The 20068-nt window shown below is 41.2% G+C and overlaps 1 protein-coding gene and 1 pseudogene across 1 annotated transcript in view; one reads left to right on the top strand and one right to left on the bottom strand.

Annotated features, from left to right (window-relative positions):
- Positions 1-13244, top strand: part of LOC109895058 (unconventional myosin-Ih) — a 46013-nt gene extending 32769 nt beyond the window's left edge. The window contains exons 25-31 of the mRNA XM_020488711.2: positions 3705-3798; positions 9665-9720; positions 9915-10050; positions 10300-10370; positions 10629-10726; positions 10901-11000; positions 12035-13244. Coding sequence (XP_020344300.1) covers positions 3705-3798; positions 9665-9720; positions 9915-10050; positions 10300-10370; positions 10629-10726; positions 10901-11000; positions 12035-12061 — 582 coding nt within the window. The 3' untranslated portion in view covers positions 12062-13244. The remainder of the gene's footprint in view (positions 1-3704; positions 3799-9664; positions 9721-9914; positions 10051-10299; positions 10371-10628; positions 10727-10900; positions 11001-12034) is intronic.
- Positions 13245-14891: 1647 nt separating this feature from the next.
- LOC109895059 (BTB/POZ domain-containing adapter for CUL3-mediated RhoA degradation protein 3-like) lies at positions 14892-19865 on the bottom strand (annotated as a pseudogene).
- Positions 19866-20068: the final 203 nt, after the last annotated feature.

Genomic DNA, 20068 nt, shown 5'->3' with positions numbered 1-20068 from the left:
ATGCAGGTGTTTCAGCCTAGCTCAGTGCTTTCTGTGGTGGTTGGGCGAGCCAGCAGAAAATAGGAGCATTACGCCGTGATTGGCTCAGTGTTCTGTCACTGAGTAGGTCATCCCCAAGTTTAAGTGCTTAGTAAGGGTAGGCATCCAAAATTTCAGCCCTTTGGGTCCTGCAATAGAGTTATATTACAAGTGCCCTTCCAAGAAGGCTCAAGGTCATTGGCCACAGATAAAATGACGCCAAATCACGTTATATTTACAGTAGCTTTGATTGGACTGAACATGTCAACATATTACTTTCAAAGTCTTAGCTAGTAGTCATCATCATGAATCAACAATTCACTGGCAAATCCTTTTTAATCCTTATCATATGAAGATAAATAATGAAGAGAAATTATAGATAAAACGTATCGGTGCTCATCGGCCATTGGACATAAAGATTACACAAGAAGTTGGAAATCGCAAATTCAACAATGAAATGAGTCGTTTGGAAGGAAAGAGTGGCTAACTACAAGCATTGCAATGCAACCACTAACGTTAGCCTGCTATTCAATGGAGTGGCTCTGTGTCCCCCCCCCCCCCGAGTTCCCACTATAAATCCAGAGAATGCCAGACTTTGATGACAAAGTTTGATGACAAAATTAGCCCACAAAGGACCGCCACGCCACCTTCACAAGGTGAGTCCAAAAATGTATTGTGTGCTGCTGCATAAATTATGTAATATGCCAGGGAGAAATGTATACTGTAGCTAAGAAAGTAATACTAAGTGTATGTTGTGTAGTGAGCTGTTAGTAGCCCATGTGCCTCACCATAATATTTTGGTATTTTCACCAATGTGGTATTGTAAACACATAGTTCGTGGCTGTTGTGTGCTTCTTTGCCAACATTTTTTGGACAGTTTTGACAGTGCTACTGATAGTAGTGGTGGCGCTTGGCTTGCACGTGCAAATTCAGCACACACAGCATTCTATACTAGAACTGGGTTATTTGACGTTTCAAATTAAAGGCTTATTTACGTGTCAAATAGTGTTATATAACGTGCATCTTTTTTGACACGCAAAGACCCAAACGGTGTTCAATGTGCCGTACCCTAATAATTTGGTCTATTTTCACCGTTCTGTTCTAACTTGGTTGTGCACATGTATCCTATAACCTGTTTCAGAGAAATGCAATCATCGAATATTGTAAGAGCTTTCATTGTCTGTTTATATGTCCCCTTTATTTATCCTACGGTTCTGACTTGTACAGGGAATACACTGTAAAAACGGCCCATGTTCTGAATTCTGTCGCTGTACATTTAAAAAGTGCTGAACAAATAGTTATATTGACTAGATAGGTGGTCTTTCGCTCATTAATGTCTTAATCGAAAATACGGATTGCATCTTATCCGCTTGTCATCCAGAAACCACATTTGTTTATGCAAGTCAGCCATATCAGCTATGCTGAATGAACTGTTTCACTGCCAGACAAGGCTCCGCTGAAAGCCAGGTGTAGCAGTGGTAAGGTGTTGGGACTCTGCTGTTGGGACTCTGCTGTTGGGACAGCTTTATGTAGGCCCTAACAGTTTGTGCGCACCGTTTGTCACTGTTATATTGCAATAAGTGTATTGTTTAGTGTTGTGTAGTCGGTTTTGTTGGAATGCATCCCTCTTTTAGTTTTTTGCCCCACCAACATTTACATGCTAAAATCACTGCTTATTATTCTCAGATACTGAGACTGTAATGAGTCTGTCAGATGTTCTCTGACCTAAAAAGTTGCCCAATGAGATGAGCCTATGTCTAGCTGTAGCTATTGTGTTGACACACATATTATATGCAAGATGCATTAATGTATTGTTCTCTCTCACTTCACATGCAGACACACACTCAATGAAATGAGATTGATGTGTAGACAATACATTATTTGTGAGAAACACTGATGTTGAATGAATACATCAATCATTAAGGTGAATGTAATGAATGATAGGCCTACTTCAACTCTCATTAATGTGTAATGCTGCACATTTTATGTGATTGAATTATGTGATACTTGGCTATTCTAGGCTTTCATACATCATCTGAGTGATCTAACCAAATATAGTTAACGAATAATGAATAAAAGAATAATAAAACTTGACCCATTCTATTTTGTACTTACTGAGTCTGGCTTTTAGATTAACATTATCCTAATTTGCACATGACTAAGTACATCAGATAGCTAAAAATCCTAAATCTCTCGAAATATGTCATGACCAAGCAAGCTAATGTTAGCTAAATAGCTAGCTAGTTCACTTGTTTTTGATGTTAGCCTCGCTAATGTTGTTCCCTAGCCCACCATACATAGTGACAATGACGTGCTAGCCACAATAACGGCTAATATTTTCGTGTGCTGGTTAGCCATGCAGCTAGCTAGCTAACTTACTGTAGCTGCAAGGATGGCCTCTCTTGTACTTGAAGGAGAACTGGTCACTGAAATGCAACCATTGATTATCCTCCTTGTGTTTTCCAGAAGACACAGACACTGGGTATGTGTCTGGATTGTCTCCTGATTCTCCTCAGTCTCCTCCGTCTCCATTGTTTTTCACACACACCACTTTGATGAAAAAAAAGCGTTTACTCTCTTTCACGACAAGTCAGACTAACAAAGTTATTTTTGCGTTTTTGAAAATCTGCCTACCATCATCGTTCAGTCTGTGTGCACGGCTTAATTGGATTGGCCTGTTTGGTGAGCAATGCGCAATCATCATGATAAACTATGAATAGCCTACAAAATTGTAGTCTGTCATTTATGGCTTTAAAAAGGTAGGGAAATACAATAATTAATTCAAAACATACTTAAGTCAAAATGTAATTACTGACTACTCAGGAAAGCTACTCAATTACAGTAACAAGAGTATTTGTAATTAGTTACTTCCACCCCCGTTTAGGACTTTTAAAACACAAAGTGTGTTTGAGCTACAGACTTCTGGGTTGTACCATTGGAGTTGTCTATTTTTTCTGCATCCCTACCAATCATTAGTTTGTGTGATTAACGGGGGCTGAGCTAGATACGGAAGAGTCTGGGTTGGGCTGGGTCTTTTTACTAAAACATCCGGATGGTTAAGCTACTAAAAACGATTAAAAGCTATCTATGAAAAGATGAGACTCTCATGTACACGCTCTAGCTACACAAGAGTTTTTAGAAGGTAAGGGGTTCTTCTACATAGAAGATCGTAGGAAATCCCAGAACATAGTGTCTATAATACAGTAATAGGCTCACATAGTTGCTGTCACTCCAAATTCCTGACAGTTGTCACTGACGAGTTGGATATTCATTTCCCACTGAGCAAACCATTTCTGTACTTACAGCTTCATATAAATTCATTCTGATCAGGTTTTTGTTTTGGCGGACCGTATTTTCTTTAAATTGACATTTGTGAATCAAACTCATGAAATCAACTGTTTATGTGAAATTGTTGTTAAATCTAAGGGCTGAACATGCAGATAAATGAAAGTCAGATAAATAAAAACTAGATTTTTGCTATCCATTACGTCATGGATATAGTAGGCAACAGACTTTTGTTGTAGTACTGTACATGTTTTATTCTATTTACTGTGTTGTAGGCATAGGGGCCTAAAAGGTTAGGATTTTAAACCTTGTATAACCTGTATAGCCTATGCAGATGTTTGTGATCACATGAATGTGTAATTCCGTCTTTGTGATGTTTATTAATTGTGTTTCCCTCCCAGCTTCAACTCAAGGGGATCACCAGTGTCATCTTCAAGGGCAAGAAGGACAGCTACCCACAGAGTGTCTCCCAACCCTATGTGGACACCAGGATCAGTCAGTATATAGTAGCACAATGGTTCCCAAACTAGGGATCGCAACCCCATGTGGGGTCGCAGGAGGGGACCTGATATGGGGTCGCAGGAGAATTTCCAAGATTCTGAGAATAAAATACGATATACAACTATCTATCTATATATATATATATATATATATATATATATATATATATATATATATATATATATATATACAGTGTATACATATATACAGTACCAGTCAAAAGTTTGGACACACCTACTTATTCAAGGGTTTATCATAATTTTTACTATTTTCTACATTGTAGAATAATAGTGACAACATCAGAACTATGAAATAACACGTATGGAATCATGTAATAACTGTCACTTTGGCATGAAGAGATTCGGTAGACAGGCGCAGGAATGCGTAATAGTTTTTTTTATTATGCCCAAATTATGGCGTGCTGTGTTAAGGCACAAGGACAAAGACCAAACAAACACGTAACAAAAACACAGGGTTGAAACTCAAACAAAATAGCGAGGAGTACCTCGAATAAATAACACACGCACACAATGATTATCACACGGGACGAGATCCGTAATCATCTGCACAATCCACAAGGGCACGAAAGCCCATAACACACAGCACAGGTACTCACACGCACCAACAGACGTAGTAACAATAATCGACAGCACCATGGTGAACAAAGGGGACATTATACAAATACAATCAGTGGGAATAGGGGCTAGGTGTGCGCTATGAAAGTTCCAGAGGGATCCATGACATTAACCAAAAAAGTGTTAAACAAATCAAAACATATTTTAGATTCTTCAAAGTAGACACCTTTTGCCTTGATGACAAGCTTGAAGGAGTTCCCACATATGCTGAGCACTTGTTTGCTGCTTTTCCTTCACTCTGCGGTCCAACTCATCCCAAACCATCTCTATTGGGTGATAGTGGAGGCCAGGTCATCTGATGCAACACTCCATCACTCTCCTTCTTGGTCAAATAGCCCTTACACAGCCTGGAGGTGTGTGTTTGGGTCATTGTCCTGTTAAAAACAAATGATAGTCCCACTATGCGGCAGGTAGCCTAGTGGTTAGAGCAACCGAAAGGTTGCTAGATCGAATCCTCGAGCTGACAAGGTAAAAATCTGTTGTTCTGCCCCTGAACAAGGCAGTTAACCCACTGTCCCTAGGCTGTCATTGTGAATAAGAATTTGTTCTCAACTGACTTGCCTAGTTAAATTGTCATGAACGTCGTTGTAAGGATTGTCGGACCAAAGTGCAGCGTGGTATCGGTTCAACTATTTATTTAGTGAACCGGCACAAAAAACAATAAAGCACAAACGAAACGTGGAGCTAATGGCGTACTCACAGGCAACTAACCAAAAACAAGATCCCACAAAAACCCAGTGGGAAAAGGCTGCCTGAATATGATCCCCAATCAGAGACAACGATAAACAGCTGCCTCTGATTGGGAACCATACCAGGCCAACATAGACATACAATAACCTAGATAACCCACCCTAGTCACACCCCTACCTAACCAACATAGAGAATAAAAGTCTCTCTATGGTCAGGGCGTGACATAAAAAAATAAACGCAAACCAGATGGGGTGGTGTATCCCTGCAGAATGCTTTGGTAACCATGCTGGTTAAGTGTTTTCTAAATAAATCACTGACAGTGCTTGTGTTTCTTGGCCCAATCAAGTCTCTTCTTCTTATTGGTGTCCTTTAGTAGAGGTTTCTTTGCAGCAATTCAACCATGAAGGCCTGATTCACGCAGTCTCCTCTGATCAGTTGATGTTGAGATGTGTCTGTTACTTGAACTCTGTGAAGCATTTATTTGGGCTGCAATCTGAGGTACAGTTAACTCTAATGAACTCATCCTCCTCACGGGAGCCAGTTTCATCATAGCGCTTGACGGTTTTTGTGACTGTACTTGAAGAAACTTTCAAAGTTCTTGACATTTTCAGAATCGACTGACCTTCATGTCTTAAAGTAATGATGGACCGTCATTTCTCTTTGATTATTTGAGCTGTTCTTGCCATAAAATGGACTTGGTCTTTTACCAAATAGAGCTATCTTCTGTGTACCATCCTTATCTTGACACAACACAACTGATTGGCTTAAACGCATTAAGAAGGAAAGAAATTCCACATATTAACTTAACAAGGCACACCCGTTAATTGACATGCATTACAGGTGACTCATGAAGCTGGCTGGGAGAATGCCAAGAGTGTGAAAAGCTGTCATCAAGGCAAAGGGTGGCTTAATTTTAAGAATCTGAAATAAAAAATATATTTTGATTTCTTTAACACTTTTTTGGTTACTACATGATTCTATATGTGTTATTTCATAGTTTTGAAGTACATCTCTACAATGTAGAAAATAGTCAAAATAAAGAAAAACCCTTGAATGAGTAGCTGTGTCCAAACTTTTGCCTGGTACCATATATATATTACAATATCATCTCTGTACCTCAAATGTGTTGTAATGTGGTTAACCATACAAATCTAAATGAAAATTATTCACATCTAAAAGATCAAATTCACACTTGACCGTTGTTCTTGAACCATTCCCACTGTGAACGTCTAGGCCTGCTACGCTGTGAAACCACACACTATTCCAGAGACTGATACTACCAGCCGCAATTGATATGGGGAAAACAATGTGTGGGGTGACAGAGGCACAGAAACTCACATCAATACCTTTGCCAGATAACACTGTTAAGCGAATAATTGATGCTATTGCTAGCAATCAAGAGGGACTCTGACTGAACGACTCAAAAACTCCCCAGGTTATGCTCTCCAAATGGACGTTAACTGTGAGGTGCCGAGATGCCCATGCATTGACTTTGTTCGCTATACATGTCGGGGGATGCAATTCACAAGGACGCGCACGCCTGTTCGCAAACCTATGTGGAGATATGGGATCAAAGCATGACAATGTTCTGTTTCACAACGAGGCTTGGTGGTTATCAAGAGGGAGTGTTGGAAAGATTTTTCGAATTGAGAGGGGAACTGTTGTCATTCACAATAGATGTAAAAAAATAACAATAATAATTTTAAAAAAAGAGAGACTTGGTCGACTTTGTAATGGAAATAAAATGTCTCCTTGCCTATGTAACAGACATATTTGGGAAACTGAACGAACCCAAGCATGTAGGGGAAATACAAAAATATTCATCAGTTGAGTGACCGAATCAGTGGATTCAAAGGAAGGAATTCTTATTGGAGAGTCTTTCAAAAGCAAACCATGCCCCATTCCCTCTGCTGTGCATGTTTCTAACAGAAAACAGCATCAGTAAAGTGTCCCACACGATTGATGCCTGCTCACCTCCAACACTTGGAAGAGCACATATTGACCTACAGCGGCAAGAACAAGTATGTGAACCCTTTGGAATTATCTGGATTTCTGCATAAATTGGTCATCAATTTAGATCTGATCTTCATCTAAGTTGCAACAACAGACAAACAGTCTGCTTAAACTAATAACACACAAATTATTGTATTTTTCTTGTCTATATTGAATAGATCATTTAAACATTCACTGTGTTTGTTGATAAAAAGTATGTGAACCCCTAGGCTAATGACTTCTCCATTAGCTAATTGGAGTCAGGAGTCAGCTAACCTGGAGTACAATCATTAAGACGAGATTGGAGATATTGGTTAGAGCTGCCCTGCCCTATAAAAAACACTCACAAAATTTGAGTTTACTATTCACACGAAGCATCGGCTGATGTGAACCATGCCTCGAACAAAAGAGATCTCAGAAGACCCAAGATTAACTTGTTGACTTGCATAAAGCTGGAAAGGGTTACAAAAGTATCTCTAAAAGCCTTGATGTTCATCAGTCCATAGTAAGACAAGTTGTCTATAAATGGAAAAAGTTCAACACTGTTGCTACTCTCTCTAGGAGTGGCCGTCCTGCAAAGATGACTGTAAGAGCACAGCGCAGAATGCTCAATGAGGTGAAGAAGAATCTTAGAGTGTCAGCTAGTCTTAAAGAAATCTCTGGGACATGCTAACATCTCTGACGAGTCTACGATATGTAAAACACTAAACAAGAATGGTGTTCATGGGAGGACACCACGGAAGAAGCCAAGTGTCCAAAAACCATAGTTCTGCACGTCTGAAGTTTGCAAAAGAGCATTTGGATGTTCCACAGCGCTACTGGCATAAATATTCTGTGGACAGATTAAACTGAGTTGTTTGGAAGGAACACACAACACTATGTGTGGAGAGAAAAAGGCACAGCACACTAACATCAAAACTAACATCATCCCAACTGTAAAGTATGGTGAAGGGAGCATCATGTTTTGGAGCTGCTTTGCTGCCTCAGGGCCTGGCCAGCTTGCTATCATCGATGGAAATATGAATTCCCAAGTTTTTCAAGACATTTTGCAGGAGAATGTAAGGCTATCTGTCCGCCAATTGAAGCTCAACAGAAGTTGGATGATGCAACAGGACAATGACTCAAAACGCAGAAGTAAATCAACAACAGAATGGCTTCAACAGAAGAAAATACGACTTCTGGAGTGGCCCAGTCAGAGTTCTGACATCAACCCGATTGAGAGGCTATGGCGTGACCTCAAGAGAGCGGTTCACACCAGACATCCCAAGAATATTGCAGTTGAAACAGTTTTGTGAAGGGGAATGGTTCAAAATTCCTCCTGACCGTTGTGCAGGTGTGATGCGCAACTACAGAAAACTTTTGGTTGAGGTTATTGCTGCCAAAGTAGGGTCAACCAGTTATTAAAACCAAGGGTTCATATACTTTTCCCACCCTGCACTGTGAATGTTTACACAGTGTGTTTAGTAAAGACATGAAAATATATTATTGTTTGTGTGTTATTAGTTTGAGCAGACTGTGTTTGTCTATTGTTGTCACTTAGATGAAAATCAGATCAAAGTTTATGACCAATTTATGCAGAAGTCCAGGTAATTCCAAAGGGTTCACATACTTTTTCTTGCCAATGTACTTCCCAATCTGTTTCAATGTGATCCTGGCTCTGCTGACATGCTGGTAAGTGAAATCGAACAGCTGATTGAGCTGTCATGTGACCAAATGCATTTACGGGTCACTACAGAGGAGTTTTGGTTCTTGACTCAACGGGAATACCCTGCCATTTCCCTCTGAGCATTTATGTCGCATTCAAAACAACTGGGAACTCTGAAATCTCTGACTTCAGTGCGTTCAAGACAACTGGAAACTCGGAAAGAAATGGTCATCCAACTCGGAATTCCAACTCGGGACCTCGGGCCTCTTTCCAGAGCTCCGGCTTTCCGACCTGAAGATCACTGACGTCATAATTTGACCTTGAGTCCCCAGTTGTCTTAAAAACCCCATAAAACTTGTGGTAGGCTACCCTTCACCAGCTCATATCTGTGTGAAGCTGGATTCAGTGCTCTCTCCTGCATTAAACCAAATATTGATCCAGTTTGGATGTGACCTCAGACATGAGGTGCGCACTGTTGACCACGCCCCTTGACTTTGAGAAGCTCCGACACGACATGCATCAAGCACACCCATCAAGCACACCCATCTCGTTAGTGGTGGTAAGATAAGAGACTACGTCAGACTAATTTGCAATTGACTGTCATAGCCCCACATTAAAATGTGATGGTGAGTTAAAAAGACAATCAGAAACACTGTTAGAATGTTTTTAAATTGACTGCCACAGCCCCAAATAAACAAGTTAACATCGGCTGTCAATTACATATTTTTTTTCACCAGGTTGGGGTCCCAGGATTTTTCAGATATCTTGATGGGGTTGTGGGACAAAAACGTTTGGAAACCTCTGTAGTAGTGAATAGTATCTGTGTATTATGGGGTGTCTTACTTAAACTCGTATTTTAGGGTCAAATGCCACTTCTTGCACTATGTTATTTTTTCAGCTGAACAGGACATAAATATGAAGGTCCTGCAGATGATTCGCCATGAAGGAATCAAGGTAATCAAGTTTGTGTTGCAGTGTGTCCTTGACACTTAAAACTCATAGAAAGATTGTTTCAATCGTTTAAAAATATTTTCTCTCTTTTTCTCTCCTGCTCCCTCTTACTCTCGTACTCTTACACCTTCTCTCTTCCCTCTCGCTCTCTCTCGCCCCTCTCTCCCACCATCTTTCTTCTCTCTCTCTCTTTGCAGTACAGCATACCAATAGTGAAGTACGACAGGAATGGATTTAAAGCCCGACCTCGGCAGCTCATCCTCACACAGACTGCTGCCTATGTGGTGGATGATGCCAAGATCAAGCAGAGAGTGTTGTACACTACTCTGAAAGGTGAGCATCCAGAATGCTGTGGATGGGATGGATGGGGTTCTAGCTTGTCTGATCTCTCTTGCAAAATAGATTTGATCTCAATGAGACGAATCTTAACTTCCATTTAAGCCACATTTTCACAATGGATTCTACTTAAGGGGAAGTTCGGATTCTCCCCAATGGGACTAATGTGGATAAATACTGGTTGTATAGAATAGATTTGGTTTTAAAGTGTACTGATCTGTGTGAGTGCTGCTTACTCGATTACAGGTGTGTCGGTCAGTACCTTGAGTGATGGCATCATCATTTTCCATATTCCAAGTGAAGACGATAAGCAGAAGGTAGGAGGACACGGTCTCCACACCCTCACACAACGTATAGAATAATAGCCTGGTAATGTCCATGTAGTGCCTCTGTTATTCAAGTGATTCTAACCAGGAACTGCTCAAAATGGAATCCGATGTGCATCCAAAATGGCGCCCTAACACATATAGTGCACTACGTGCCCTGATCAAAAGTATTGCACTATACAGGGAATATAATGCCATTTCAGACACAGTCCTAATGCTATCCAATGTGTCCTGACCTCGTGTGCCCAGGGGGACCTAATCATGCAGTGTGACCACCTGTTTGAAGCATTGACCAAACTCAGCGTGGTTGCTAACAAGCAGAGCGCCATCAACGTGGTCCAGGGCAGGTAAGGCTGTGGCTGACAGGATTGATTCTGGGAGTTCTAGTCCGATGGGTCAAGAGGCCAGATGAGCTTACTTATGAATGTTATTTTATTTAGGATAGTCCACTCAGTAACAATTGCCAGTGTTTTCCAAGGAGTTCTGGGTGAATATGACTATGATATGTGGTTATTTTTTAGCGTCAAGTTTCAGATGAAGGCGGGGAAAGAGGGCATTGTGGAATTCAGCAGTGGCCAGGAGTCCATGGTGTACAAGGACAAGAATGGACATCTCATGGTGGTGAGTGATGCTGTTACTGCTGCTGAGAGGGGCCTGGTTGCCTGTTCCCAGACCTGTTTGTGCTGTCTTGGCCAACTCCTATGGCCATTGCCACATAATTTGCCTCAGATCTGGGACCAGGCTCGTGCACAGCTGGTTAGAATCACATGCTTTCTGCTGACTTTTATTTTAGCTGCTAGAAGAATGTCACGGCTTCAATAAGTAGTGAGTGCAGGAGTCAGGCGCAGAGAGCAGGGTAGTTCAAAAGATGTGGATCTTTAATATTCCAAAAAAACAGAGAGACGGTCACGCCACACACACAAGGGCGCGTAAAGTCCCAGTCCAAACAAACAAGACGAAACTGATCGGAAAAAAGAAACCACAAGAATAATCAAACCATAACCAGAAAAACAAGCACAAAAGCCGGCGGGCCTACTGGGTTTAAATAGCCCACAACCAAACCTAAACACGAAACAGGTGCAACAAATCAGACACAACTAAATGACACAGAAAAGGGGATCGGTGGCAGCTAGTAGGCCAGCGACGACCGCCGAGTGCCGGCCGAACAGGAAGAGGCACCATCTTCGGCGGGATTCGTGACAAAGAAGACATTTATTTTCATTGTCCACACAAAGTAGAATGTTTCCTTTGGCTTCCCAGTGGCATTATACACAGAACAGACAAAAAAATATTGAAATGACTGTGATCGCATTGATATGATATCAAACATAGGAAACGTTAACAAATGTTTGGAGTAAGATGCAGTTATTGTATGTTTTTTTTATGAGGGCATGCACTACCTTGGGTTATGGACATACTGTGAACCATACAAAAAGGAATGCGGAGTCCTTTTTGCAGCAGGCAGCTCCAGGATCGCGTTAATTTGGCACCAAACGGAAGAAAATGGACTGAACCAAAGAGGGACTACAGTGTCCAATAGGAATCTTTCATTTAATTGCAAGGGCTTTCAAATGTTTTCTGTTACGTCCCCTAATTAACACAATGCAGGTGATCAACACATGCAGACTGAAGGAATGACATATTTGTCACTCTAGGTTTCCACTCGGACCAGGGCTCGATGACCTGTGCAGGACATAGAGACACACTAAGGAGAGGATGGAGAGGCACCCAGGAGACAGACACATCATCTGGATTAGACCAGGAATTTTGCTCTTGTATTGCCTGATTCCAGATCTGTTTGTGTTGTGCACAAACTCAATAGCCAGTTGCAAGACCCCACAAACAAATCTGGGATCAGGCTGGTTTTTGTTAGAGATGAACACCCCAAAAAATACCTACAGCTGTTGCTTTCAGAAAACCCGAAACTGCAAATGTACAAACCATTGAATCAATCAATGTATTTAATGTCAATCAGGCAATCTCTTAAGAAAATATATTTCAGTTATTCTTATGCACCAATCCTGTGTGATAGAATTGACTGGAGCCAACCAAGTGTTCATTTAAAGACATACTCCGGTACTTTGGCGATTAAGAAAGTATTTTTAAACCTCCCACATTGGGCTGAATGTGTCAATTTGTAGTTCATATTATTGTAGTTCATACTATGAATAATCTATGAGCAGAATTAGTCTTACCTCAATTAGCCAAGAAATTCCTAGTTTGAAAGTGACTTTTTTTGAAGCTGTGCTGCGCTATTTTCCCTAAATTTAACCTCACGTGGCCAGCCACCTAGCAATTTGAGTTCTAGCCAATGAGCTTGCATTTGAGTGACAGTGTTATCCAACAAAGTTGCAGGGCGGGCCCAACGGCTCAGTGGACACAGCAGAGAGAGAGAGAGAGAGAGAAATGACGTCGTGCACATACAGTACGTGACATATTATGCCATTTTCAGGGACCACTTTTGGCTCATGAGCGCTACTTTCATAACTACTGACTAATAAGTATACAAAAGTACCGGAGAATCTCTTTAAGGGACCCAAGAAAAGCACAAACCTGTGTCATGTCGATGATCTACCACACACTTGTATATTTCAATTCATTTCTGTTTGTGAATTCAAGGCTAAGGGAGCCTTATGTCTCTGCTGGTTTAGTATTTCAGATGTAAGCACTATATTCACATTACCGTGTTGTTGAATTCAGAGCAAAGTGTACTTACTCTCTAAAATAGTACATTATATATTTTTGTACTATAGCAACCGTCAGGATAGGAATCATTGATTTTGCAACAAAGTCATGTGTATCAATTTTGTATTTCAACCAACATTCAAATGAAATTAGAAAAATAAAATCACAACATTGTAGAAATCTTTAATTTATTTGATAAGGTATCTATAAACATGTAAAACATTTAAATGTTAAATCTGTAGACAGATGTCTTCACAAGTATGGTTTCCTAAAAGAGAACACATGTGGTCATACAGTTACATTCCCTGATGAGGGCCAGGTCTAAATGATCTGCCTGTTAAAAGCTTATAGGAGAGAGCTCTCCTCCTTGGGGGGGGGGGGGGGTAGAGCTTTAGTTTCAACCATTATTTTCAGCCTTGGAGCTCCATCATTCAATCTTCAATCAACCTGGATAACACGTCACAGCTCAAGTTCTTCCCTTGTAAGCAATCACTTACATGGCAAGAAGGGACAATGGGTTAATGGGAAATCCTATTAATTAAAAAGTGGTTGTGGGAGAGTAGAGGCACTCTATTGTATGATATCTTTTTAATCAACTAAATGTTGACTGATATTAAATAGGGGGAATTTTAAAAATGCAACAAAAATCGTTGGAAATTGATAGAACATGACAGGCTGCGAGCAGCGACACTGTCTCAGACACAATGAGATCATCTGATTCAATACTGCCCCCTAGTGGGATTTTATTGTAGAACACCTGATTGACAGCCATCATACAGCTTCTTCAAACACTTAGAAGACTTTTCTTTCAACACATCCAAAAACTCAGTGACAAACGTTGCATGATTCTTGTTCTTCTGGATTGCATTATAGCAAGGACCAAAGAACACGATGCTGACATTGCAATTCACTCCAGTATAACAACTGACATTTCCATTCCACACATTTCCAGTCCCATTAACAATCCTATTTACATTCACGCACAGTAGAAAAACAAATCATCACCTCCAAACTCTGCAACCGCCAACCGACAGATGAGAAAAAGAAAACAAAAAAATCCTCAGAGCACTACACACAACAAGATAGCCTACAAATGAACACACGTGAAACAACTTCACCACATCACACTACGCTTCAACTAGTCTCTCATCCTCAGCAGTGAGCTCCTGTGTGAGAGTAGGAGTGGGGAAGAAGAGGCGCTGGAAGTAAGGCACAGAAGAGTTCCACTGAGTCCCCAGGGTCAGACATTTAGGGCCGGCCTTTGGATGGTCGAGGTCAGTCAGGGGTTACTGGTGGTGGTGTGTGCGGTCGTCGGGCCGCTTGACGTGGACCCTGCGCACCCTGTCAACGCGCTCCTCGTCTTCGTCCAGGTGGTGCGAGTGGCCGGCGGCACCCCCTGTGGCCTCCAGCAGAGCGTTGTCAGGACCCCTCCCGTCCTGGGACTCGTAGAGCAGGATGTTGAGGGGCTCCTCGTAGATCCACGCCTCAGGGAACTCCACCTGGAACGGTAGGGGAGTGGATATATATGCATTTATGTATGTCTGTCTGCCTGGGTATTATGTTATCTGAACGTAAAGTACGCCTGTACTTTGTTAAAAAACAAATGTCACAATGGCATATTAAAGTACTCTATTTTATGCTAACAGAAGGTTAGAGACAACCAACTCATAAATTGAAATAATTTACTAAAGAGGATGAATCAGTTCTGTCATCAGAGATGGAAGCCAGATACATGATGTACTTGCCTAGTTTGTGCTGATTAAAATATCTTAATGACGACATCCCACTATAAGCCGTCCCAGAGTATGATTCACTTGCGTTACCTTGGTCTGCTTCTTCTCGGTGGCGTAGACGATAGAGGTGCAGCACACCTCGGCGATCTTGCGGCACTGACCATATAAGGACCAGCAGCAGATCTCGTCGCCGATCACGTCCTTGTTAAGGACAGCTTGTTAAACAGCTCGATGTTCTTCAACATGTTGTCATCAGAGTTACTGCCTGGAGGGAAGGAAGGGGAAGCCTGCAACAACCGGCTGCGTGTCACATCATCGACTATGCTGTCGGACATCAGATTGCAATATCAAATGACGTGGCTAGGTGATATGTTGTGAGATATTTCAGATTTTTCACTTGAGATTTACAGTTGAAGTCGAAAGTTTACATGTACTTATGTTAGAGTCATTAAAACTTGTTTTTCAACCACTCTGCAAGTTTCTTGTTAACAAACTATAGTTTTGGCAAGTCGGTTAGGACATCTACTTTGTGCATGGCACAAGTAATTTTTCCAACAATTGTTTACAGACAGATTATTTCACATATAATTCACTGTATCACAATTCCAGTGGGTCAGACTGTTTACATACACTAAGTAGACTGTGCCTTTAAACAGCTTGGAAAATTCCAGACAATTATGTCAAGGCATTAGAAGCTTCTGATAAGCTAATTGACATAATTTGAGTCAATTGGAGGTGTACCTGTGGATGTATTTCAAGGCCTACCTTCAAACTCAGTACCTCTTTGCTTGACATCATGGGAAAAATCTAAAGAAAGAAGTCCTCAGAAAAAAATTGTAGACCTCCACAAGTCTGGTTCATCCTTGGTAGAAATTTAGTGAAGGCACCACGTTCATCTGTACAAACAATAGTACGCAAGTATAAACACCATGGGACCACGCAGCCGTCATACGGCTCAGGAAGGAGAAGCGTTCTGTCTCCTAGAGATGAACGTACTTTGGTGCAAAAAGTGCAAATCAATCCCAGAACAACAGCAAAGGACCTTGTGAAGATGCTGGAGGAAACGGGTACAAAAGTATCTATATCCTCAGTAAAACGAGTCCTATATCGACATAACCTGAAAGGCAGCTCAGCAAGGAAGAAGCCACTGCGCCAAATCCACCAGGAAAAAAACAGACTACAGTTTGCAACTGCACATGGGGACAAACTGCACATGGGGACAAAGATCATACTTTTTGGAGAAATGTCCACTGGTCTGATGAAACAAAAATAGAACTGTTTGGCCATAATGACCATCGTTATGTGTGGAAGGAAAAGGGGGATGCTTGCAACCCGAAGAACACCATCCCAAAAGTGAAGCACGGCGGTGGCAGCATCATGTTGTGGGGGTGCTTTGCTGCAGGAGAGACTGGTGCACTTCACAAAATAGATGGCATCATGAGGATGGAAAATTGTGGATATATTGAAGCAACATCTCAAGACATCAGTCAGGAAGTTAAAGCTTGGTCGAAAATAAATGGGTCTTCCAAATGGACAATGACCCAACCATACTTCCAAAGTTGTGGCAAAATGGCTTAAGGACAATAAAGTCAGGGTATTGGAGTAGCCATCACAAAGACGTCAATCCCATAGAACATTTGTGGGCAGAACTGAAAAAGCGTGTGCGAGCAAGGAGGCTACAAACCTGACTCAGTTACACCAGCTCTATCAGGAGGAATGGTCCAAAATTCACCCAACTTATTGTGGGAAGCTTGTGGAAGGCTACCCAAAAGGTTTGACCCAAGTTCAACAATTTAAAGGCAATGCTACCAAATACTAATTGAGTGTAAAGTAGGTAAACTTCTGACCCACTGGGAATGTGATGAAATAAATAAAAGCTGAAATAAATAATTCTATACAATTATTCTGACATTACACATTCTTAAAATAAAGTGGTGATCCTAACTGACCTAAGTCAGGGAATATTTACTGGGTTTAAATGTCAGGAATTGTGAAAACTGAGTTGAAATGTATTTGGCTAAGGTGTATGTAAACTTCCGACTTCAACGGAGCCATAATTCACTGCCAATTTGTCTTTATAGACATAAGAGTCTCACCTGGTGTAGGAGTATTTATCGCTGCTTTTGTTGTGTAACAGTTTGACAGTAGGCTGTGTAGAGACAAAACAACAGAGGAAGATGCCAGTAAATATTCAATATGTGAGACTAGATCTTCTCTAGTAAAGTCCTTCACTCTGATGCCTGACTCAGTCAACAATACCTTATTAGAGGTGGCAATGAGTCTGTGATCTTCCTTCGATGATGTCACCAGGGGAAGTTTACAGAACAGCTCGTACGACTCTTTGTTCTAGAACACCAATAAAAACATGAGACGGTAAAGACAGATTTTGTCCAGAATCAATATGAATTTGGACATAGATCCTATAACAGATTGGGTGGGTTGGCTGGGCCAGTAATGATATATTTGTAGGAGGTAGAGTCAGTGGGAGGAAGTAGAGCTATACAAAGGCAGAGTGTGGGTGCAGGGATGAGACTAAAACTATTTCACACCATTGTGCAGACCAAAACCGTACTGGCTCTAATATTTTCATTTTGACATGGTCCTTTCCAGCACGATACAAGCGACTATGGTGGCTGCATAACCAAACTAGTGCAGTGTAGCTTGGCTCAGCTCGGTAGTGTGAAAAGGGTGTAAAGAAAAGACCAGTCTTGAGGGTGAGGGTTACCTGAAGGGCAGCCTGACACTCATCAGCCAGGCCCTGGACCAGATAGTAGCATCTCCTCAGTCTCCCGACGACTCTCTGGGAGTGGCACCACTCCATCTCTAAGGTAGTTCAGAATTGTCCCAAAGTGTTTCCCACACCGGTCAATCAAGATCCAGCCTAGAAAGGGACAAGCACCAGATTAGAGACCACTTTCATTTGTAATTAGTGTATGGGGGCAATTCCATGGTAGTGATGCTAAGACTCAGAGTTCTCGCTTTAAAAATGTATCCCAAAAAAAACAATGTTTTCTATGTTAAATAAACCATACAATTCTATGCACAAGGATGACTTTGAACAATTTCCACAGAAAATTTTACCAACACATTTACTTAAAGAACAGTGCAGATGCAAAGTTTGATAACAGAATGATGGCACCAACAGCACAAACCATCACTGTTCTTGAAGTAAACGTTTTTTTTGTAAAAATGTCTGTGGAAATTGTTAAAAGTAGTCATTGTGCATAGAGTTCTATGGTTTGTTTAACTCTGCAATCATTGATTTTTGTTTCACATACATTTTAAAGTGAAAAAGCTGAGACTTAGCATCACTCTGTTCCTGAAGAATTGCCCATAGCCAATTCCTAGGCTCGTTGTCATGCTCGTCTTGACAATGGATATTTAGGAGTTGGCAAGACAGCACAGACAGACCTCGGACCAGGATAGCAAAATACAGAAGCATGTTACAAAGACTCCTCACTCAGACACTCTGGATCCCTCCAACCATGCGTTGTGGTGCCACTGACGTCTGACAGATACAGTACCTTCACTGTCTGTGAGGACCTCCATCTTGCTGCTGAACATGGCCTTGAACATGGTGTCCTGCTTGGTGAGGGTCTGCGTGGTGGTGTAGTAGAGCACCCCGCCCACGTTCAACTTCACATACTTGGAGCTGGATCACTTGAAGGAGGTGGTCCAGGTTGTAGCCGCCGGCACTGACGAGCTCACCACGCTCTCTCCTGACATCTCTTCCTGTAACGGAGGCACAACATCACCAAGTGATGGGGCGGCAGCGTAGCCTAGTGGTTAGAGCGTTGGACTAGGAACCGGAAGATTGCGAGTTCAAACCCCTGAGCTGACAAGGTATATATCTGTCGTTCTGCCCCTGAACAGGCAGTTTTGACACTTGACATAAAAAAATAAAAAAATGTATTTATTTAAAAAAACACTGTTCCCAGGCCGTCATTGAAAATAAGAATGTGTTCTTAACTGACTTGCCTGGTTAAATAAAGGTAAAAAAAAAAAAATTACGTCAAGTGTCAAGACGACAAACAAGACAATAAGCCGCATGGACAGGTTGGCTTTGGAAAACCAGTCCATTCAAACCCACATTGACCCCAAGCTTCAAGACTTGAGATCTGAAAGGATGAGCTAGATACAGTAGGTAGGACCTGCTATGGCCTAACCCAAAACCAATTTGATTCTCAATTCTCACAGTTGGTCATCTTCCCCAGTTAGTTGCCCTGCAACGTATGGCAGCTAACTTTTGTTTTGGCCACAGGTCACATACATAACCAGAGCTTTATATTCTAGACATAACTAGACTCCCCCCAGTTAACTAACGTTAACAGACTAGCTAACTATAGGATAACCCATTCATAGTAGCGCCTATTGACGATAATACCTTCTGACCGGGGTTGGCCGCAGGAGTGTTTGTTAAAAGAGCCCAAACGTTCGTTCTGAACGCATCGCTTGCGGTACGGTTTGGGAAACATAAGGAACGTATGTTTAAAAATCAGCGACAAATAATTTTCAAAAAAGTTTAAATTAGTACACACCTTTATAGGTTTAGAGTTCCCACACGGCCATATTACAGTGGAAGACACTGGACGACCTGTTCTAACTAACTTCGCTATCTGCATCTCCGAACACCTTTGTGTAAATGGAATAGAAGCCACTGAAAAATACTGTTAAAACAATGTATAGGAACGGTGTATTTTGCATTTGTGAAATTATTTTGACGTGATATAAAAAACAACAACATACAGTACCGCAAATGAGAACCGAATCATGTTTAGATTGAATATTTGGCTGTTTTGGCTTCCAGGCCCAATTCGCCCTTTAAACAGAAAATGTAAGGTCCAATACTGGGCTAAACCAAGAAGACTAGCTAACGTTAGGCCAAAGAGACAAGAATGTCCCACATTTGACAAATGAGTGATCATTGATTCAATGTTTTCTACTCCCGAAAGTGCTAGCTAACTACCATGTGATTTAGAACAATAACATTATTCAGTCATATCTACCACAGAACCCACCCCCCAACAGATTTAGGTAATCTAGCACCAGCCGAGTCAGGAATCACCCACTTCCGGACACTAGTATTTTGCCAGCGGAACTTCTTATGTGATTATGTTTAACGGCGGTTTGCATTCAACAAATGTTGCATTACCGTCAACTACTAGACTGGAGTATAACTCCCTTATACTTTGCTTGAAAAAATAAATAAATAAACAAATACCCTACAATCTACAATACTCACAAAAAATTTTAAAATAATAATGCTAAAAA

Source organism: Oncorhynchus kisutch, linkage group LG8 (assembly GCF_002021735.2).
Source record: "Oncorhynchus kisutch isolate 150728-3 linkage group LG8, Okis_V2, whole genome shotgun sequence".
Lineage (NCBI taxonomy): Eukaryota > Metazoa > Chordata > Actinopteri > Salmoniformes > Salmonidae > Oncorhynchus > Oncorhynchus kisutch.
Note: the sequence above shows the minus strand (reverse complement) of the source record. Positions and strands in the feature narration are given on the sequence as shown.